Genomic DNA, 24,444 nt, shown 5'->3' with positions numbered 1-24,444 from the left:
ACATCAACATTTTTCACTTGGAGAAGTTATTCACACAATATTACTGTCCATCAACACCAGTGAATTTTTTTTGTCACAACAGCTCCTTTAACAGCTCTTTTTAGAGAATCAAAAAATAGCAATATAAAATTATAAAGTGCACATCTAAGGTAAACTAATACTCAGCCTATAGTGGATTTTAAGCCATGGTTGCATATTTCGTTTTTCTCAAGTTTGCTTTGAACACAGCAGCCAGGCTATGTTGATTCTGTTGGTCCTTCTTGCGCAGAAGTCTCTCTATGGTTTTGTGTAGACATCATTTCGGATGACGTCACTTGGTTCGATGACAACACTGGAGACGTTTTATTTTCAGTGTGGTCTCCACCACTGCACTGCTGAACTCTCGACGTGCCAGCACACCATCTCTGTCAGACGAACACAGAAGCTCCACCCACTTTATTTACATGGACACGGAACACGGTAACCTTCCACACAAAATAGTTCCAAACATGTAACAATCGCGTTAGTGGTGTAAATCATACGCCACAGGCTACTTGGTCTTTATTCACTAGAGTTTCATCAACCTAGTCTCTTATTTCTTAGTTCCCCAGCACCTGACGCAGACCTTGTTTGGCCGGGCGACGTCTGAGCCGGCATGTCATTCATTTTATTGTCTCTCATCATTGTATGAGGTAGGCATTCGCGTGAAGGATCTTGCCCAGGGACCCACACTGGATGGTGTTATGTGCTCATTTTTTTGCCCCAAGTGGGCATGCATATATTAGATTAGATTAATAGATAGATTAGATTAATAGATAGATAGATAGATTAGATTAATAGATAGATAGCCCCTCCGTGAGTCGTCACCTTACCGTGGTGGAGGGGTTTGTGTGTCCCGATGATCCTAGAAGCTAAGTTGTCTGGGGCTTTATGCCCCTGGCAGGGTCACCCAGGGCAAACAGGTTCTAGGTAAGGGTCCAGACAAAGCACGGCTCAAAGACCCCAATGATGATTACGATAAATGGATCTCGGTTTCCCTTGCCCGGACGCGGGTCACCGGGGCCCCCCTCTGGAGCCAGGCCTGGAGGTGGGGCTCGTTGGCAAGCGCCTGGTGGCCGGGCCTACACCCATGGGGCCAGGCCGGGCACAGCCCGAAGAGGCAACGTGGGTCCCCCTTCCCATGGGCTCACCACCCATGAGAGGGGCCAAAGGGGTCGGGTGCAATGTGAGCTGGGCGACAGCCAAAGGCGGGGACCCTGGCGGTCCGATCCTCGGCTGCAGAAGCTAGCTCTTGGGACATGGAATGTCACCTCTCTGGCAGGGAAGGAGCCCGAGCTGGTGTGTGAGGCAGAGAATTTCCGACTGGATATAGTCGGACTTGCCTCCACACACAGCCTGGGTACCAGTTCCAGTACCATATGCACCAAACAGCAGCTCAGCATACCCACCCTTTTTGGAGTCCCTGGAGGGTGTGCTGGAGAGTACTCCTGCTGGGGACTCCCTTGTTCTGCTGGGGGACTTCAATGCTCACGTGGGCAATGACAGCGAGACCTGGAGGGGCGTGATTGGGAGGAACGGCCCCCCCGATCAAAACCCGAGTGGTGTTTTGTTATTGGACTTCTGTGCTCGTCACGGATTGTCCATAACGAACACCTTGTTCAAGTATAAGGGTGTCCATATGTGCACTTGACACCAGGACACCCTAGGCCGCAGTTCGATGATCGACTTTGTAGTTGTATCATCGGATTTGCGGCCGCATGTTCTGGACACTCGGGTGAAGAGAGGGGCGGAGCTGTCAACTGATCACCACCTGGTGGTGAGTAGGCTCCGATGGTGGGGGAAGATGCCGGTCCGTCCTGGTAGACCCAAACGTATTGTGAGGGTTTGTTGGGAGCGTCTGGCGGAATCCCCTGTCAGAAGGAGTTTCAACTCCCACCTCCGACAGAGCTTTTCAAATGTTCCGGGGGAGGCGGGGGACATTGAGCCCGAGTGGACCATGTTCCGCGCCTCTATTGTTGAGGCGGCCAATCTGAGTTGTGGCCGTAAGGTGGTTGGTGCCTGTCGTGGCGGCAACCCCCGTACTCGCTGGTGGACACCAGCAGTAAGGGATGCCGTCAAGCTGAAGAAGGAGTCCTATCGAGCCTTTATGGCCTGTGGGACCCCAGAGGCAGCTGACGGGTATCGACTGGCCAAGCGGGCCGCGGCTTCGGTGGTCGCCGAGGAAAAAACCCGAGCGTGGGAAGAGTTCGGTGAGGCTATGGAAGCCGACTTCCGGACGGCTTCGAGGAAATTCTGGTCCACCATCCGACGTCTCAGGAGGGGGAAGCAGTGCACCACTAACACTGTGTACAGTGGGGATGGGGCGCTGCTGACTTCGACTCGGGACGTTGTGAACCGGTGGGCAGAGTACTTCGAAGACCTCCTCAACTCCACCAACACGCCTTCCTTGGAGGAAGCAGAGCCTTGGGACTCTGAGGTGGGCTCTCCTATCTCTGTGGTTGAAGTCACCGATGTGGTTAAAAAGCTCCTCGGTGGCAAGGCCCCAGGGGTGGATGAGATCCGCCCGGAGTTCCTCAAGGCTCTGGATGTTGTGGGGCTGTCCTGGTTGACACGCCTCTGCAACATCGCATGGACAACAGGGAGAGTGTCTCTGGATTGGCAGACCGGGGTGGTAGTCCCTCTTTTTAAAAAGGGGGACCGGAGGGTGTGTTCCAACTACAGAGGGATCACACTCCTCAGCCTCCCTGGTAAGGTCTATTCAGGGGTGCTGGAGAGGAGGGTCCGTCAGGAAGTCGAGCCTCAGATTGAGGAGGAGCAGTGTGGTTTTCGTCCCGGCCGTGGAACAGTGGACCAGCTCTACACCCTTAGCAGGGTCCTCGAGGGTATGTGGGAATTCGCCCAACCAGTCTACATGTGTTTTGTGGACTTGGAGAAGGCGTTTGACCGTGTCCCTCGGGGAGTTCTGTGGGGGGTGCTTCGTGGGTATGGGGTACCGAACCCCCTGATACGGGCTGTTCGGTCACTATACCAACGATGTCAGAGTTTGGTTCGCATTGCCAGCAGTAAGTCGGAATCGTTTCCAGTGAGGGTAGGACTCCGCCAAGGCTGCCCTTTGTCGCCGATTCTGTTCATAACCTTTATGGACAGAATTTCTAGGCGCAGCCCAAGCGTTGAGGGGGTCCGTTTTGGGGGCCTCAGTATTTCATCCCTGCTTTTTGCAGATGATGTGGCGCTGTTGGCTCCTTCAAACGGGGCTCTCCAACTCTCACTGGAGCGTTTCGCAGCCGAGTGTGAAGCGGTTGGGATGAAAATCAGCACCTCCAAATCTGAAACCATGGTCCTCAGTCGGAAAAGGGTGGAGTGCCCCCTCCGGGTCGGGGAGGAGATCTTACCCCATGTGGAGGAGTTCAAGTATCTTGGGGTCTTGTTCACGAGTGGGGGTAGGAGGGAGCGGGAGATTGACAGGCGGATCGGTGCAGCGTCTGCTGTGATGCGGACGTTGTATCGGTCTGTCGTGGTGAAGAAGGAGCTGAGCCAAAAGGCGAAGCTCTCAATTTACCGGTCGATCTACGTCCCAACCCTCACCTATGGTCATGAGCTATGGGTCGTGACCGAAAGAACGAGATCCCGGATACAAGCGGCTGAAATGAGTTTTCTCCGCAGGGTGTCCGGGCTCTCCCTTAGAGATAAGGTGAGAAGCTCAGTCATCCGGGAGGGGCTCAGAGTAGAGCCGCTTCTCCTCCACATCGAGAGGAGCCAGATGGTGGCTTGGGCATCTGATTCGGATGCCTCCTGAGCGCCTCCCCGGTGAGGTGTTCCGGTCATGTCCCACCGGGAGGAGACCCCGAGGAAGACCCAGGACACGCTGGAGAGACTATGTCACCCAGCTTGCCTGGGAACGACTCGGGATCCCCCGGGGAGAGCTGGAAGAAGTAGCTAGGGAGAGGGAAGTCTGGGCTTCCCTGCTAAAGCTGTTGCCCCCGCGACCCGGCATAAGCGGTAGATGATGGATGGATGGATGGATAGATACATAGATAGATACATAGATACATATATACACACACACACACAGCAAGAGAGAGAGAAAGAGATATCTACTTAAGGGGAATTTAAAAAAAATTTTAGGGGAATATTTCAGATGGCCTAATTAGAGCTTTGAATTAGTCAAAAAAAGGTGACAAAATTATTTTCAAAGAATGCCAATTTTTTGGAATATAGCAGTTTACCCAAAAACCTCGCACAACGCATGTCAAGTGTACGCGTGTACGTGAACTTGAAGTGTGATAACTCAGTCATTTATGAATATGTAAAGAAGCATTCAATATATATGTTATATATAATATAATATTCATATTCCAACCACTCAAAATGATCGGTGGCATCAGACCTATCAATACACAAATAGTTTTTCATTTATTTATTCCCCCCACCAATTAGGACAGTACAAGTCCTAAAAGTGATTATAAAGAAAACTAAATGAACTGTATATATACACACACACACACACACACACACATATACACATATATATATACATATATAAAAAAAAAAAATTTAAATCCTCTTCTCACCCCTTGGGTGGTGTCCGTCCCTCATTCAGCTCGGGTCCTCTACCAGAGGCCAGGAAGCTTGAGGGTTCTGCGCAGTATCCTTGCTGTTTCCAGCACTGCACATTTCTGGACTGAGATGTCCGATGTTGTTCCCGGGATCTGTTGCAACCACTCATCTAGTTTGGGGGTCACTGCCCCGAGTGCTACGACCATCACAGGCACGACTGTCACCTTTACCTTCCAGGCTCTCTCCTACTCCTCTCTGAGCCCTTGGTATTTCTCGGGTTTCTCGTGTTCCTTCTTTCTGATGTTTCCATAACTTGGGACCGCTACATCCACCACAACGGCTTTCCTCTGTCCTTTATCTATGATCACGATATCTGGTTGGTTCGCCATTACCATCTTGTCAGTCTGGATCTGGAAGTCCCACAGGATCTTCGCTCTGTTATTCTCCACCACCTTCGGAGGTGTTTCCCATTTTGACCTTGGGGTTTCCAGTCCAAACTCCGCACAGATGTTTCGGTAGACTATGCCAGCCACCTGGTTATGGCATTCCATGTAGGGTTTCCCTGCCCGCATCTTACAACCTGCGGTTATGTGTTGGATCGTCTCAGGTGCCTCTTTGCACAACCTACACCTTGGGTCTTGTCTGGTGTGGTATATCTGGGCCTCAATGGCTCTGGTGCTCAGGGCCTGCTCCTGAGCAGCCAGGATGAGTACCTCTGTGCTGTCCTTCAGGCCAGCCCTCTCTAGCCACTGATAGGACTTCTTCAGATCGGCCACTTCAGTTATGGTCCGGTGGTACATCCCGTGTAGGGGTTTGTCCTCCCATGATGGTCCCTCTTCCAGCTCCTCATCCTCGGTTGCCCATTGTCTGAGACATTCTCTGAGTACCTCATCCGTTGGAGCCTTCTCCTTGATGTATTCATGGAGCTTGGATTTTTCATCCTGGATAGTGGCTCTCACACTTACTAGTCCCCGGCCTCCTTCATTTCGGCATGCGCACAGTCTCAGGGTACTGGATTTGGGATGGAACCCTCCATGCATGGTTAGGAGCTTTCGGGTCTTAACGTCCGTGGTCTGAATCTCTTCCTTTGGCCACCTTATTATTCCTGCAGGGTATCTGATCACTGGCAGGGCATAGCTGTTTATTGCCCGGGTCTTATTCTTGCCATTGAGCTGGCTTCGTAGGACTTGCCTCACTCGCTGGAGGTATTTGGCCGTAGCTGCTTTCCTTGTTACCAGTTCGAGGTTGCCATTGGCTTGTGGTATACCGAGGTACTTGTAGCTGTCCTCAATGTCTGCTATTGTTCCTTCGGGGAGTGAGACCCCTTCAGTGCGGACTACCTTTCCTCTCTTAGTCACCATCCGACTACATTTCTCAAGCCCGAATGACATCCCGATGTCGCTGCTGTAGATTCTCGTTGTGTAGATCAGGGAATCTATGTGCCTTTTGCTGTTAGCATACAGCTTTATGTCATCCATACAGAGGAGGTGACTGATTGTAGCTCCATTTCTGAGGCGGTATCCATAGCCTGTCTTGGTGATTACTTGGCTTAGGGGGTTCAGTCCTATGCAGAACAGCAGTGGGGAGAGTGCATCACCTTGGTATATGCCACATTTGATGGACACTTGGGTAAGTGGCTTGCCATTGGCTTCAAGTGTGGTTTTCCACATCCTCATCGAGTTCGCAACAAAGGCTCTTAGGGTCCTGTTCAACTTATACAACTCCAAGCATTCAGTGATCCATGTATGTGGCATCGAGTCATAGGCTTTCTTGCAATCAATCCAGGCTGTGCACAGGTTGGTATGTCGGGACCTGCAGTCTTGTGCGACTGTTCTGTCAACCAGGAGCTGATGTTTGGCTCCTCTGGTATCTCTACCAATGCCCTTCTGTGCTTCGTTCATGTATTGATCCATGTGTCCACTTATCTTAGCCGCAATGATGCCTGACATGAGCTTCCATGTTGTGGAGAGACAGGTTATTGGCCGATAGTTGGATGGGACTGCACCCTTCGAGGGATCCTTCATGATCAGGATTGTTCGCCCTTCGGTTAGCCATGCTGGGTGAGTGCCATCCCTCAGCAGCTGGTTCATTTGTACTGCTAGGCGCTCATGGAGTGCTGTGAGTTTCTTTAGCCAGTAGGTGTGGACCATGTCCGGGCCTGGTGCTGTCCAGTTCTTCATATCTGAGACTCTTTCCTGTATGTCTGCGACTGTTATGGTAACTGGGTTCTGTTCAGGGAGGTTGCTGTGCTCCTCTCTCATGCTCACCAGCTATTGTGCACTGCTGTTATGTGCAACCTCCTTCTCCCATATGCCTTTCTAGTACCTTTCAGTTTCCAGTCTTGGTGGGTCAGCTCTGTTGTTAGGACCCTGCCACTGAGGATACACTTTCGCAGGTTGTGTTGCGAACAGCCTGTTTATTCGTCTGGTCTCATTCTCTTTCGTGTACCACTTTAGGCGGCTGGACAAGGCTTGGAGCCTTTGTTTGGCAGTTTCGAGTGCTTCAGGTATGGTCATCTGGATGTACCTCTCGGGTATCGGCCTTTTCATCACACCTCTCTGGGCCTCCGTCAATTGACTCACATCTTTCCGGGCTGCCTTGATCTTAGCCTCCAACCGTCTTTTCCATGGTGGGTAACGTATCTCATGGCTTCCTTGGTTGCTCTTATAGCCAAGAGTCTCTAGGATCACTGATGCTGATATACGCTTCAGCATCAGTGATCCATTGGTTTCTGTGATCGTTACGGTAGGGATGGCCCTCAGTGCTGCATTCACACTATGAGACTTTCACATGGTACTTCACATAGCCGTTGTAATCGGTTTCTAGGTTGCCCAGCTTTCATTTTTGCCATGATCTTAGCTTTCAGATCAGTTTCTGCCTGCCTTTGCTTGCTTTCTGCCTTTGTTCCAGTAGCCCATTTTTCATCAAGGTGCTCTGGTTCCACAGAACCTGACGCAGACCTTGTTTGGCCGGGCGACGTCTGAGCCGGCATGTCATTCGTTTTATTGTCTTCCATCATTGTATGAGGTAGGCATTAGCGTGAAGGATCTTGCCCAAGGACCCACACTGGATGATGTTATGTGCTCATTTTTGCCCCAAGCGGGATTCGAACCACTGTCTCCCGTATGCCAAACCGATGACTTATATATATATATATATATATATATATAGCGGGCTGGATAGCTCAGTTGGTAAGGCATCGGTGGCCTTACCAACTTAAGATCCGGTTGGTTCCGAGCAAGCAACGGTTTATGGTAAAGACTTAGCTCTTGCAGGCTCCCTATCACTAGGCCACAGTAGGGCCAGCATACCTACTGATGTGTTCTTTCAAAGTAAAATCATGCAGCCATTACCGGAAGTTAACAAAATAAAAGAGAAACCGGCCAGCGAAATAACATTTTCATTACTTTTGCAGAAAAACGCTAAAAGCGCATGCACGTCCACGCGTGCGGTGAGTGCAACACTGTCCAATATCAGCAATCAACTTCAAGCTTGATTGAACCTTCAAAGGACTGCGGTCAGTGGTTTGCAGACAAAATTATTCGTTGGGCTTTGGCGCCATCAGCTGGTGTAAAGGTGTCAACACCCAAACAAAAAAAATGTACTTCGCATACAATAGGCTCCACGGCACTGAGGAGAAAAATACCAAAATCCCGGGAAATGCATTGAAATACACCAGGTTTATGATTGATCAAAGATTATGAATTATAAAGGATGACTATAATCCAGGTAATGTACATCACTCATTTTGTAGATCCTATTTGGTTTGCTCCCAAATGCAATAACATATAAATCACACCACAATGCTATTTTGAGCATCAATTTTTTTTTCCCTCTCCCTACCCAGCGTTTTCCTTTCTGAATTCTGATTGTAATTTCCCCATTGCGGGACAAAAAAAGGATATCTCGAAATTTGATCTCCCTTGTGTTTACTTTTCAATGCTCTCTCTTATACACAACGCGTGAAAAATGTACACAAAATGTACCTGCAGGATACGGGGTCACGTTAAATTTTTTTTTAATTTATGCTGATAACGCGCTGAACTGACAGCACTAATTTTTATGCTTTTAGAAACATTTATGTCTGAATTTTGGGGGGGGGGGCTTGGAAGGAATTTCTTACAGAACCAATTAATTTAATAAGTAAAGGTACCACTGTACTTTCAATGTGGAGGATTATATTGAAATTACAACTAAGTCAACAAGTGTCATCGCACCAATTGTGTTGTGTTTTGGATTTTCTCTCACGATACTGGAACAAACTTCTAAAACAACCGATTGAGCTGATTTGTGTTATTCTGCCATCAATCCACAATGATACATTTTCCTACAACCATAAGTGAATCGCAACACAGCAGTCATACTTGTTGAGGCTCCTCCACCATCGTGACATACTCCACTATATTCCCTCCTCCGTCGGACACCACCACAGAGGTCATCACTCATTCCTGGGAAAACAGGAGAAGTTGCCCAAGTTCAAGCAATGAAAACCACAACTCCAAGGATGATGAAGCATTTTCAATCAAGACCTTAATTTTATATTGGGTCTTGTTTGGAGACAAGTCAAGATGTAGGTGACATTGAAGGCCTACATTACCCTCAATATCTGTGTCTGAATTGAAAAAAATGTAAACAGGTATCTGTCGGTTACTTCTATTGTTCAACACAGCATTGTCATCTTAAAATAATGGCCTAAAATCATTATTTTAGGAAAGTGACAAAAAGTAATGCATGACTGTCCATCTGTTAAAATCAACACACATGGACAAAAATGTCAAAATTAGAAGACACACCTTGATTGAACATGTTCCTGTGGTAGAATTATTTTCAATCTTTTCAAGGGGTTGCAAATTTTTGTACAGGTCTGTTTCATGACCATTTTTGTACTCCTGTTAAACCACAATTCAAAAGTAATATCTGATTTAAATATTGCTTTTCATTAAATGTTCTGTATAGTTTTTACTATGTGATTTTTTTTCTTTCACGATTGTTATTTTTCTTTCATTAGAGAGTTACCAACAATTTTGTCCAAGTGTAAAAGCACGTGTTTATATGGAGGTATGGGTACATATATGTAGATACCACTGGCATCGGTTTGGAATCCTTGTCCCAACCAAAATCATCATTTTTCAAGACACCAAAAAAAAAGCATATTGCTCATCCATTATCATTTCAACATCAAAGAGAGCAAGCCATTTTCAACACTTTAGATTGGTCAATAAATTTATAAGATAAGAAAACCTTTATTAGTCTCGCAATGGAGAAATTCCCGATTCACAGCAGCAAAGTCAAGTCAAGTCAACAGTATTTATGGAGCACTTTCAAGCCATCGCTGCACATTAAGTGCTGTACATGAGCAATTTAACATGCATAATAAACAGTAAGACAAATCGGTAATAAAGGCGGTAGAAAACACCAAACAAACAACAGGATGGAATGGACAAGGGCCACTGGGACCAAACAATATCATCTGTCTTCTTTTCGTTGAATTTCAAGAAATTTTGTGCCATCCAGGTTTTGATTTCTTCCAGACAGGATAGGAGTGGCCTTAATGAGAGGGCATTCTTTCTTGCTCAGTGGGACATAGATCTGGCAGTCGTCTGCATAGTCGTGGAAGGGAATACCTTGTTTCCTTAAGATGGAACCCAATGGGAGCAGATACAGCGAGAACAGCAGAGGCCCCAGAATTGAGCCCTGTGGAACACCACATGACAGGGGAGCAGTACGTGACTCAGAGCAGCCAAGGCTGACACAAAAGGTTCTGTCAGCTAGATAGGACCTAAACCAATCAAGAGCACTGCCGCCAATGCCCACCAAGTGCTCCAAACGAGTCAGCAGAATACTGTGATCCACTGTATCAAATGCTGCAGTTAAGGCCAATAAAACTAGACACACGTGGTCTCCAGAGTCATTTGCCAGGATGATGTCATTAGAAACGCGTAACAGGGCTGACTCCGTGGTATGCATCGTCTTGAAACCTGACTGGAAGACCTCCAAGATGTTATGTTCATCCAAGAAAAGTTTCAACTGCATGTGCACCACTTTTTCCAGAATTTTGGAAATGAAAGGCAGTTTGGAAATGGGCCTGAAACTTGGCAGCACATCTGGATCAAGAACAGGTTTCTTGATCAAGGGTTGGACCACAGCATGTTTAAATTGTTGGGGAACTACACCAGAAGAGAGGCTGCTGTTGATGATATCCAAGACCGATGCGCAAACACTCGGGAGAACCTCCTGAAAGAAGTGCGGGGGAAGAGAGTTGCAAGGGGAGCCAGATGGCTTCGTCTGGCGAACAACATCCTCCAAAAGCGCCACGGACACAGTTTCAAAAGAATTTTGTACAGCTGAACATGGAACATGGACAGAGGGGTCAGATGCTGTATTTGAGACCGGAGTCCGAGCTGTAGAGACCTTATCAATGAAAAACTGAAGGAATCTGGTGCACATCTTGGGTGAAGAATCCAAGCAAGTAGGCACAGGGGGTTTGAGTACAGAATTTATCATTTTAAATAGTGCGCGTGGGTTGTGACGGTTAACTAGAATAAGGTCCGACAGATATTCTCTTTTGGCCTCTTTTACTGTTACGGCCTCTTTTACTGGTAGTTACGCCAGCAGTCTTAACCAAAGTTGATAAGAGACATGCAATTTGTCTTTTTTCCACTTGCGTTCAGCTTTGTGACACCCCTGCCTAGCTGCGCGGTTAATGTCGTCAAACCATGGCTCGGGATTAGGTTTTGGGAGCACAGTTTTTAAAGGAGCCACCAAATCCAGGATGGCACGGCATGACGAGTCGAAACAAGAGGTGAGTTCCTATGTGTTAGACGAGGGTACGCAAAGGTTATTAAAGGCATCAGAGAAACGATTAGCAGTGTGAGGGTTAAAAATTCGGCGTTTACAACCAGGAGAGCCAGATTTCACAGCAGCATGCGATAAGACTACGTCAAATAAAACTGCCATGTGATCAGAAATCCAATTTTCAAAGACTTCCACATTTGACACCGGTAGACCATGAGCAAGGACAAAGTCTAAAAAATGTCCTTGTTCATGTGTCGGTCTGGTCACATACTGCACAAAATTAAGAGTCGATAAGTCTTAAGTCTTTTGCTAGCGGTTTTTCCGGACAGCACATATGGATATTAAAATCCCCCATTAGGAAGATATGATCATATCTCAGCCTGATTTCCGCAAGAAAGGTTGAAATGTTGCTTTAAAAGTCTTTGTTGTATTTAGGAGGATTTAAATGACAACATAAAGCACCGGGAAAACACGACCAACTTCAAAGAAGGTTGCTTCAAAGCTGGTGGCCGATGTGGTGAATGTGCACCGTTTACATTTGAAATTGTTCTTAAAGATGCTCACCGTACCTCCACCAGGGCCTGATGTCCTCGGGGTATCGAGGAAACCAGTCAGGTGGCAACAATTCAATCAAAGCGTTGTACTCACCAGTACCTGCCCAAGTCTCCGTCAGACACAGAAAATCCAAGTCATTGGAAAGGAAATACTCCCTCAGAATATGGGTCTTGTTCGTCAGCGACCGGGCATTTAAACAACGCGATCCTTGTGGGAGTAGCAACGGGAGGGATTGCCTCTTTCGATCGCCGAGCCCGGGGGAATTCCATCAAAAGCTTTCGCTGGATTCCTCCCCGAGAAAGGCGTGGATGCCGTGGCGCGTTGGGAGAGCCAACGAGGGCACACCACGCCGGAGCGATCGAAGTGCGTCTCAGATCCCGTTTTAGCTTGACCGCTACATTTGCCGCGGCTGCGGCGCTTCTGTGAAGTGAGCGAGCGAACGCGGAAGAGATCAGCCGGCAGGTTAGTCAAGAACGGAGGTAGCGTCTTTTCACCACTGTCTTGCCAAAACGCGGCCAAATCTCCGACGTGTTGTTGAATCAATAATAACGATCGGCGAACATAAACCAACCGATACGCTGTTAGGGAGGTAACAAGCATTGCGAAAAGTAAAAAAAAAAAAAACGAAATGGCAGGAGCGTCGCCGAACACACTGGCACACAAGCGGCCATCTTGAGCTTATGTTATGTTACGAAAGGAAGAAGTAGAACAACAAAATATAGGAGCTGCTGGAAAGGCAGCCACTCACGCGGCGCCATTTTGAAGTCAAAATAACAAAAATAACACAACACAACACATACATAGGACACAGACAGTCGTGCAATCTTCACCACTTTTCTGCATACACTTTGTTGTCCGAAGTAGTTCTAAATGAATCTATATATATATATATATATGGTATACCGTATTTTCACGACTATTCGACGCATCGTACTAATGGCCGCAGTCTCATTAATGGGTGACATTTCTGTATTTTACACATACACAGGACGCATTGTACTAATGGCCGCAGTTTTACAGTGGTAAAACATACGCCAGCTTAAACATACGGCATGCATGCGCGCACGCTAACAACAACATTAGCTTGAAGCATACGGTAGCATGCCAAGACATACAGATAAGATAAAAACACGTTTTTAAAAAGGCAACGAAAGCAGAACTGAGTTCGGGTGTATTTTATTTAGCCATCGTACAATGTTCTCACGTTTTTCGATCAATCATCACCCAGAAATCCATCAAAGTCCTCATCCTCTGTATCAGAAGCAGAGGACTGCACATCTCAGTTGTCATTGAATGCATCACATGCTAGTGTGAGTTGCTACGCATTGCCGAGCGGAAAGAAGGAGTAGCAACAGCAAAGTCAACATTTCCCTCGTGTGAAGCTTTCCCACATTTGAAAGTAAAGAACAGAGCGAAACATGGTGGCAGCGCGTGTGTGTGTAGAAAGAATTGAACAATTGTGCAAGTACCGTAATCCATCAATAACGCCGCGTTCCCTCTTGTTGTTGCGTATTGTGGCGTAACTCGCCAAGCGCTGCCTCTCACCCTTTGTAAAGTTGTGTTTGCCACCGATCATCCATTGTTCCCATGCCGTTTGCAACTTTACTTTGAACGCCCGGTTGATGCCAATGTCCAGCGGTTGGAGTTCTTTAGTCAAGCCTCCGGGAATAACGGCAAGCTCAGAGTTCATTTGCTTGACTTGTTTTTTCACCGCTGCTGTGAGATGGGCACGCATGCCAAAAGCATACCCGGTGGCTTCAAGTTTGAACTGAGCTTCGTAGGCGTGTCTTTTTGTCAAATTTATTTTCAGGGGTTCTTAGAAACCAAAACCGGAGTTGTTTTGCAACAATGCACATTGCCACACGCTATACAAGTGTTGGTACTGGCTTGAGGCGTCCACTTACACGCCCACCCTTCACCATTGGCGGACTAGCTTGTCTGTCCTCTCTCTCCCTCTCTCCCTCTCCATATATGTATATATACACGCCCACCCTTCCCTGATTGGCCGACTTCTTTCACAGTCACTTCCGCCTTTTCTCTATATAAACAGCGTGTCGGCAGTCAGTCAGATTTTGGAACTCGGCGCATATAAAGGACGCTCCGCACCATAAGGCGTCCTGTCCATTTTGGAGAAAATTTAAGACTTTTAATGGCGCCTTATAGTCGTGAAAATACGGTACATACAGTCAAACCTTAGTATTCGAACGTCTTGGTTCTCGGCTATTTCGGATTGCAAACGAAAATTTAGAGTTTTTTATGCCTCGGATGACGAACAAATTTCGTTCTCAAACTAACTGAGCACACTTTAATGTGTCACTTCACTTCTCTCGGCTTCGCTTCCTTGTGTAGTGTCCATTGTGAGCAGACGTTTTTGTATCGTTCAAGAAAGATTTTTTAAAAAGAGCACACGTGTTTGGTGAAACGCTTCTGTTAGGGGGAGTGAAACCCCCCCTCTTTTCGGAATGGTTTGCCCCAGCAGCACGGGGTAAGTGCTTGCGTTTGTTGTATGGAGGAAGTTTTCAATACAGCGGCACATAATGAACACTCTGATTCTTGCATAATAATGAGACACTGGACACCAGACAGAAACAGCTTCCTCGTGTAGTGTCCATTGTGAGCAGACGAGTTTGTCTTGTTCAATAAAGATTTTTTCTTTTTTAAGCAGACGTGTTTGGTGAGAACAACATCACATCAGACTGTTATTTTTGCATTGTGTATCAGCCCCTAATCATGGCACCAAAGAAAATAAGTGGAAGGGGTAAATGTAATGATGGTCAGCAGACCAGGTTCAATGTGACAGAGCACTCAAACATGCGGCTTGAGAACTCCTCGCGAAATATGAGTCAGGTGTGCGTGTGTCTGTGTTGGCTAAGAGTTCGGTATGCCGAAATCCACCATCAGCAGCATCCTAAAAACGAAAGACCATCTGCCCGATGACAGCTGTGAGAGGCGCACGCCCCACGACAGAAAGAGAGAGAGAGAACTGTTCCTTTAATTTTTATGTTACTATGTTAATGTTAAAATTTGTGAAAATAAAACATTACAGTTTGTTTGTACAGTATTTTACATATTACCTGCTCTCTTATTACATGTGTACAGTTTATGGTGTGAAATTGTAAAAACAAAAAAAATTGTGGTTTAAAGAAAGTTGTTTTCTTGACTTGAAACGGATTAATTTTTTTTTTACATTGATTCCAATGGGAAACATGGTTTCGGTTTTCGTCTTCTGGAACAGATTATGTACGAAAACCGAGGTTTGACCGTATATATATATATATATATATATATATATATATATATATATATATATAGTATAAAACCCACATGTGTGGACTGACCTGGAGTACATATTTGTGAAAAATTATGTAATTGACCGAAAGGATACTTAGAATCTTCCAGCCCAGCTCAAGCAATATACAGGCAGGTGTACATAAATGCATTATGTAATTGAGCCTTTTTTGAACCAGACGGTCTCACTGAGAGTATAGATGTCTTTTCAAGATAGCAGGATGACATCGCAGAGAGTAACAAGGTTAATGGAACATAGAATCATTACGAAAAAGGGAAATCAAATAGCATAACGATGTTCAACGACTCCAAGGGAATCCATCAAAAAGGACAAGGACCAATACACGTGTAACAACACAAGCAATAAAATGCAAAATATGTTTATGACACAAAAACTGCACCATACAGTACAGGTATATGAACCAAATAGAGTATAACAAATTTAGGACTATTTGCTCTAAAATGAGACTAGCAACAGACATGGTGGCTTTTTCTTTCCAATCACTCACTGACTAACTTGACCTCCCCTCGATCACCGCAAAAGACATCATTGCTCATCTCATGACGTGCAACAATCTTTTGAAGCCAGCCATGGGACGCTTCGAAGTGTTCGATGCCCATTGTTAGCGCAATGGAACGCGCGTTCTCTCAAATTAGCGGTCCAGTTAGTGGAAGGTTTTCAGCAAGATTACAGATAAAGAATTGTAGGAAACGTTCGTTTACTCGACTGTCCGTCATCAACGTTCCTCTCCGTTTGGATGCCACAATCTACAGGACGTTAATGTAAATAAATGTAATAGAAAATCCCTCAAGATTGCAGTAAAACTCTTGCCGATTGAGTCACTTACATGTCGCCGTTTTGGATCCAATGAGAGTCAATAGCGGCGCGAAAACAGTTATTCTGTAGTTTTGAGCGGGATTTGCTTGAGTTTGGACTACTGCAGGATTCCGTATGGCTTCTGGGTACCAGAACATTCGTTGTTACGAACCGATCGTGAATGTAACAGCGTCATCAAAAATTTAAATGCATAGGTTTTTATTCCGGAAGTGGGAATTTCCGATTGACACAAGTCTGGAGGTCGGAATACTTAATGTGTGTACATATATTGATATATATATAGTAGAGCTGTCAGTTTAGCACATTTTTATTGGCATTTATTTAAATGAATTGATGAACGGGATTAAATTTTTTCTCGCGAAATTAACGAGGCACACGGCTCTTTCTTTTTACTTTTTTTATCTACCTTATTTTCTGTCAAATTATTACTGTGTATGTTTTATGTTCAATAAACAAACAAACAAACAAGTGAAAAATGTTCATTTAAAATTGAAAATTGAAATTGTGATTTCAGTAAATATTTGCATTTGGCACATAGAAAACTGATTAATGATTCCAAGTTGATGAGAGCATTAAAATGGGGGAAAAAATAGGACAAAAAATGTATAGGGAAATTCAGAAACGATAAATGTGTGAGTAATCACGATTATTTTTTTAGTTCATTTGAGTTAATTATGACAGTTGCATTTTTAATTACCGTATTTTCACGACTATAAGGCGCCATTAAAAGTCTTAAATTTTCTCCAAAATGGACAGGACGCCTTATGGTGCGGAGCGTCCTTTATATGCGCTGAGTTCCAAAATCTGACTGACAGCCGACACGCTGTTTATATAGAGAAAAGGCGGAAGTGACTGTGGCCAGGCATACGGGAAAGAAGTCGGCCAATCAGGGAAGGGTGGGCGTGTATATTACATATATGGAGAGGGAGAGAGAGAGAGAGAGAGAGAGAGGGGGGGGGGGGGGGGGAGAGGCAAGCTAGTCCGCCAATGGTGAAGGGTGGGCATGTAAGTACGCTAAAGGGACGCCTCAAGCCAGTACCAACACCTGTATAGAGTGTGGCAATGTGCATTATTGCAAAACAACTCCGGTTTTGGTTTCCAAGAACCCCTGAAAATAAATTCGACAAAAAGACACGCCTACGAAGCTCAGTTCAAACTTAAAGCCACCGGTTATGCTTTTGGCATGCGTGCCCATCTCACAGCAGCGGTGAAAAAACAAGTCAAGCAAATGAGCTTGCCGTTATTCCCGGAGGCTTGACTAAAGAACTCCAACCGCTGGACATTGGCATCAACCGGGCGTTCAAAGTAAAGTTGCAAACGGCATGGGAACAATGGATGATCGGTGGCAAACACAACTTTACAAAGAGTGAGAGGCAGCGCTAGGCGAGTTACGCCACAATGCGCAACAACGAGAGGGAACGCTGCGTTTTTGATGGATTACGGTACATGCACAATTGTTCAATTCTTTCTACACACACAGGCGCTGCCACCATGTTTCGCTCTGTTCTTTACTTTCAAATGTGGGAAAGCTTCACACGAGAGAAATGTTGACTTTGCTGTTGCTACTCCTTCTTTCCGCTCGGCAATGCGTAGCAACTCACACTAGCATGTGATGCATTCAATGACAACTGAGATGTGCAGTCCTCTGCTTCTGATACATAGGATGAGGACTTTGATGGATTTCTGGGTGATGATTGATCGAAAAACGTGAGAACATTGTACGATGGCTAAATAAAATACACCCGAACTCAGTTCTGCTTTCGTTGCCTTTTTAAAAACATGTTTTTAGCTTATCTGTATGTCTTGGCATGCTACCGTATGCTGCAAGCTAACGTGTTGGAGTGCGCGCATGCATGCCGTATGTTTAAGCTGCCGTATGTTTTACCACTGTAAAACTGCGGCCATTAGTACGGTGCGTCCTGTGTATGTGTAAAATACAGAAATGTCACCCCTTAATGAGACTGCGGCCATTAGTACGATGTGTCGAATAGTCGTGAAAATACGGTACATCCAGATGACCATACCAGAGGCACTCGAAACTGCCAAACAAAGGCCCCAAGCCTTGTCCAGCCGCCTCAAGCGGTACAGAAAAGAGAATGACGCCAGACGAATAAACAGGCTGTTCGTAACACAACCTGCGAAAGTTTACGCTCAGTGACAGGATCCGAACAACAGAGCTGACCCACCAAGACTGGAAACTGAAAGGTACTGGAAAGGCATATGGGAGAAGGAGGTTGCACATAACAGCAGTGCACAATGGCTGGTGACCCTGAGAGAGGAGCACAACAACCTCCCCGAACAGAACCCAGTTACCATAACAGTCGCAGACATACAGGAAAGAGTCTCAGATATGGAGAACTGGACAGCACCAGGCCCGGACATGGTCCACACCTACTGGCTAAAGAAACTCACAGCACTCCATGAGTGCCTAGCAGCACAAATGATGGGATGGGACTCACCCAGGATGACTAACCGAAGGGCGAATGATCCTGATCATGAACGATCCCTCAAAGGGTGCAGACCCATCCAACTATCGGCCAATAACCTGTATCTCCACAACATGGAAGCTCATGTCAGGCATCATTGCGGCTACGATAAGTGGACACATGGATCAATACGTGAGCGAAGCACAGAAGGGCATTGGTAGAGATACCAGAGGAGCCAAACATTAGCTCCTGGTTGACAGAACAGTCGCACAAGACCGCAGGTCCAGACGTACCAACCTGTGCACAGCCTGGATTGATTACAAGAAAGCCTATGACTCGATGCCACATACATGGATCACTGAATGCTTGGAGTTGTATAAGGTGAACAGGACCCTAAGAGCCTTCGTTGTGAACTCAATGAGGACGTGGAAAACCACACTTGAAGCCAATGGCAAGCCACTTACCCAAATGTGGCATATACCAAGGTGATGCACTCTCACCTCACACTGCTGTTCTGCATAGGACAGAACCCCCTAAGCCAAGTAATCACCAAGACAGGCTATGGATACCGCCTCAGAAATGGAGTTACGATCAGTCACCACCTCTACATGGATGACATAAAGCTGGATGCTAAGAGCGAAAGGGACATAGACTCCCTGATCCACACAACCAGGATCTACAGCAGCGACATCGGGATGTCATTCGGGCTTGAGAAATGTCGTTGGATGGTGACTAACAGAGGAAAGGTAGTCTGCACTGAAGGGATCTCACTCCCTGAAGGAACAAGAGCAGACATTGAGGACAGCTCAAGTACCTCGGTATACCACAAGCCAATGGCAACCTCGAACTGGCAACAAGGAAAGCGGCTACGGCCAAATACCTCCAGCGAATGAGGCAAGTCCTAAGAAGCCAGCTCAATGGCATGAATAAACAATGAATAAAGGGCAATAAACAGCTTTGCCCTGCCAGTGATCAGATACCCTGCAGGAATAATAAGGTGGCCAAAGGAAGAGATTCAGACCACGGACGTTAAGACCCGAAAGCTCCTAACCATGCATGGAGGGTTCCATCCCAAATCCAGCACCCTGAGACTGTACGCAAGCCGAAAGGAAGGAGGCCGGGGACTAGTGAGTGTGAGAGCCACTGTCCAGTATGAAACATCCAGGCTCCATGAATACATCAAGGAGAAGGGTCCAACGGATGACATACTTGGAGAATGTCTCAGACAACGTGGAACAAAGGATGAGATGCTGGAAGAGGGACCATCATGGGAGGACAAACCCCTACACGGGATGTACCACCGGACCATAACTGAAGTGGCTGATCTCAAGAAGTCCTATCAGTGGCTAGAGAGGGCTGGCCTGAAGGGCAGCACAGAGGCACTCATCCTGGCCCTGAGCACCAGAGCCATTGAGGCCCAGATATACCACACCAGACAAGACCCAAAGTGTAGGTTATGCAAAGAGGCACCTGAGACGATCCAACACATAACTGCAGGGTGTAAGATGCTGGCAGGGAAAGCCTACATGGAACGCCGTAACCAGGTGGCTGGCATAGTCTACTGAAACATCTGTGCAGAGTATGGACAGAAAAACCCCAAGGTCAAAATGGGAAACACCTCCGAAGGTGGTGGAGAATGACAGAGCGAAGATCCTGTGGGACTTCCAGATCCAGACTGACAAGATGGTAATGGCGAACCAACCAGATATCGTGATCATAGATAAAGGGCAGAGGAAAGTCGTTGTAGTGGATGTAGTGGTACCAAGTGATGGAAACATAAGAAAGAAGGAACGCGAGAACCTCGAGAAATACCAAGGGATCAGAGAAGGGCTGGAGAGAGCCTGGACGGTAAAGGTGACAGTCGTGCCTGTGCTGGTCGGAGCACTCGGGGCAGTGACCCCCAAACTAGATGAGTAGTTGCAACAGATCCCGGGAACAACATCGGACATCTCAGTCCAGAAATGTGCAGTGCTGGCAATAGCAAGGATACTGCACAGAACCCTCAAGCTTCCTGGCCTCTGGCAGAGGACCCGAGCTGAATGAGGGACGGACACCAACCGAGGGGTGAGACGAGGAATTTTTAATTTATATAGATATAGATATACAGTATATGTGTATATGTGTTACACATACAATACATTTAACCAATCCAACCTACTCGCCATCTCCGGACCAACTCTAAGATTTCTGTAAGTCAACAGCTGACGCTTTAGGGTTGTTGTGCTGAACTTTCTCCATTCATAGGATTTTTTTCTAACTGAACTGATGAACATGAACAATGTCAGAGATACTTTGGTAACCTTTTTCTGTTTTTATAGAAGTTTATATACTGTATATCTAACTGAACTGATGACCATGAATAATGTCAGCGATACTTTGGTAACCTTTTTCTATTTTTATAGAGCTTTATATATGAAGTCCTGACCTCAACACGATTGCGATGTTGTGGCATGACATAAAGAGCTATTCAACCAGAGGAATCTTGCTGAAGTGCAGTTTTGTAAAGAGGAATGGTAAAAAAATTCCTCATGATCATTATGCACGTTTGATCTGAACTACAAGAAATGGCCGATAGCGGGGGGTGCGGGTGTCAACCAGCAATTAAATCCATGGTTAATTTACTTTAACTCCATGTAAATCGCTCCATGTACAGCACTTTGTATGCAGCGATGGCTGTTTGAAAGTGCTCTATAAATACTGTTGACTTGACTTGACTTTTCGTCCTGTGAATATACACACGGCATTTTCAATAAAAATATGATAACACACTGTTTGCATGACATTACTTTGTGCAGACACTGTTTATTCTTGCCATTTCGATGACAAGATGAACATTTCTATCCAATTTATGCAGAAATGTAAGAAATCGCAAAAGGTTCACTTACATTTTCCGTCTATTGTGTAAACCCAATTCCAATGAGTTTGGGAGATTGGAATTTTTTTAAACAATTGCCCTCATATTCAAATTTTTGGGAAAGAGTCTGGAAATGAAAACAGAAGACAATGATTTGCAAGTCATGTTCAACCTGTATTTAATTTGATACACTACAAAGACAAGATATTTAATGTTCAAACTGGAACTTTGTTTTTAGCAAACAATCATCAACTTTTCATTTTATGATTTGCAAATCATTGCCGTCCATTTTTATTCTCAGACCTTTTCCCAAAAAAATTGAAAATGTAAAAGTGTATTTATTTCCATAGTTCCATTCAAAAAGATTATAGACTCAGGGCCCACAATTTTAACAATTTCAAATATGACTTTGTTTATATTTTTCATAATTTGGGCTTCCAACTCCTGAAACCCATGAAAACAGAAATTCTAAACATTTGAATACTGTCAAGAAGTCATCCTGGACTTTTCACAATTTCTGCAGAGGGAAAAAGACAGAAATTAATCAATAGCAATATTTTGCTGTTTGCAGGGGCCAAGTCCTGCTGGAAGATGAAATCTGTATCTCCATACAGATTCTCAGGAGAAGAGGAATTTCTCTAAAACAATCTGGTATACTGTTGCAGTGACCTTGGATTTAAGAAAGAGTTCACCAATGCCTGCACTGAGCATAGGACCCCAAATGATGACTGTGATTGTGGACACTCAAGCAGCATTGAGTTCTGAGCCTCATCAGTCTTCCTCCAAACCCTTGGACTTTGATTCTCAAATGAAAGACACACTTTACTTTCATGGGATAAGAGCATCTGACTAGAACAGTCCAGTTCTTCTTCCCCTTGGCCAAGTTTAGACACTTGCTATGTTGAAATGTCTTGACACAAAGAACCTGACAGTTTTAGCCCACTTCCAAGAAGTGTCTGAATATGGTGGTTTTTGAATCGGTGACTCCAACCCCATTAAGCTCTTTCTAGATATCATCTAGATTGTTGAATCTTCTGTTTGATAAACCAGTGAAGTCCACGGTAAGATCTCTTACTGGTGCATCTTCTCCTGCCACATTTTGCCCTTTAACTAGACTTTCCATTGATATGCTTGGACCCAGCACTATGTGATAAGCCATCCTCCTTAGCTATGAATTTCTGTGGCTTACATATTCTATGGAGGGCATCAGTCTGGTCTTCTGGCTAGTTGTCAAGTCTCCAGTCTTCCCTATATTGAAGTAAACTTAGACAATTGAACCAAACTGGAGCAATGTAATAAAACCTGTGATACTCAGTTTAAAGTATTCATGCTCCACAAAATTTGGTCTAATTCCTTCACAGTAGTAATTTTTTTCGAATTCCTGTTTTTTTTAATGAGCTGGAAACACAATTGATATCAGAATTTTTTTTAAAACTTTCAATCGTTTAAATTGCGGGCCCTGAATCTACAATCTCTGAATGTTTAACTTATTTTTTTATATAAATTATGGACATATTTAAACTTTTCCACGATACTCAAAATTTTTGGTAAGGTTCTGAATGTTAACTGTCACACAACTTCCCAACTTCATTGGAATTGGGTTTGTCGATACACAAGTGGGTTTCTGACATACATTTCCAATTCTGCACAACAGACAGTAAATTGCTAAAACAGCACTTTTGTCAAAAGTAAATCATTTGAACGCACCCGACAGATTTAATACTTTGAGTCAACTGAGGTTCACTCTTGGTTCAATGTCAACAGAACCTTTCACTGGCATCAGTTAAGAATTGTTTTAAATAACATCACTTCACGGTGTTCATTAGCACTAAACTGATGAATGATGAAGTCTATGGCAACTTAATGTTTATTTTCCGTACGGCACGGTTCTGTTGCTACCCGACACTGAGCCAACATCACCAACTACTTAGCGAGGATGTAACAACGGTTGGTCAACTAAGCTACGAGTCCTAAGACTATGCCCTTAAATCGTTATAAGAAATTTTACACAAGATGTACCATAACATATTGACTTGTGAGTCTACATTTCATGTGATAGCACACAACGTAGCGCTGTTAGCGTTAGCAATTAGCTCCCTTACGTGCTACTGACCGTTCTATAATACTTAAGTCCTTGTGGAGAAAGAGCAGCAAAGTAATGTGTTAAGAAACTGAGACATGCAATCGCAACCCATCCATGTGCCATACATTTCCTCTTACCTTGATTTGCTGTGCAATCAAAAAGGACGCTCCACAGCTAACGCTACCTGGGCCTGATTTAGCCGTAAGTTGAGAGCGCAAAAAAAAGAAGACAATTTCTCTTGACTAAACAATGTTTTATAATTCCTCTGCCCCTCGAAACATTTTGGAGACGGTACTCTAAACCGCGTTTGACTTCGGATTACAAGGTTGCATGCATGCCTTACTTATGTTTTGGTTCGTGTCAGTGCTTTGCTAATGTGTAGCTTTCCGGCGCGCACTGAGTCTCGTAGCTAAACGGATCCTGCGGGTCAACGCGTCGATCGCCGTGACGTCACGAGGACGTGCCCCATTTATCGCAAACAGAATATTAAGAGCTTGGCACAAATTTCCTGGAAACGAGCACAGAAAATGTGTCTGAAACTGTTGTTTTAATAAATGAGAGTGGAAACCATGGCGCACATACATTTAAATCTGAGGAGGGAATTATGGGGTTATGATGAATTATTCAAATTTGTATCTATTATTTGGGAATAGGTCCTGAAATAATTCTGAGTCTTGTCGGAGTTAACCTGGCAAAAGAACGAATTTGTATGCACTTTCCACGTTAGTTTTTTTAATGTATTGTATGGATCTGTCTGATCAATCCTAGTACAATACCGGTACTACCATTAAAGTCTGATGAGGATGCACACCTTGTCGGTCAACCTTTCCCAATAAATAGTCACCATCATACAGGATTGTTATGTTATCAGTGCTATGGTAAATATATTAGGGAAGATATTACAAATACAACATTATACATGTATACACACACACACACACACACACACACATATATATATATATATATATATATATATATATATACTGTATATATATATATACACACACACACACACACTCTTGTATTACTGTTATGTAAAAGGTTCTGTTAAGCGCTTCGTTACAGC

At 45.0% G+C, this 24,444-nt stretch overlaps 1 protein-coding gene across 4 annotated transcripts in view; it reads right to left on the bottom strand.

Moving 5' to 3' along the window:
- LOC127608519 (ETS-related transcription factor Elf-2-like) overlaps positions 1-23,813 on the bottom strand; it is a 57,168-nt gene extending 33,355 nt beyond the window's left edge. For all 4 annotated transcript variants that reach the window (XM_052077640.1, XM_052077645.1, XM_052077652.1 and 1 more), the window contains exons 1-2: positions 23,513-23,813; positions 8,901-8,984 (exon numbers count right to left, since the gene is read on the bottom strand). In XM_052077640.1, coding sequence (XP_051933600.1) covers positions 8,901-8,975 — 75 coding nt within the window. In that variant the 5' untranslated portion in view covers positions 8,976-8,984; positions 23,513-23,813. The remainder of the gene's footprint in view (positions 1-8,900; positions 8,985-23,512) is intronic.
- Positions 23,814-24,444: the final 631 nt, after the last annotated feature.

The sequence above is a fragment of the Hippocampus zosterae genome, chromosome 1 (assembly GCF_025434085.1).
Source record: "Hippocampus zosterae strain Florida chromosome 1, ASM2543408v3, whole genome shotgun sequence".
Taxonomy (NCBI): domain Eukaryota; kingdom Metazoa; phylum Chordata; class Actinopteri; order Syngnathiformes; family Syngnathidae; genus Hippocampus; species Hippocampus zosterae.
Note: the sequence above shows the minus strand (reverse complement) of the source record. Positions and strands in the feature narration are given on the sequence as shown.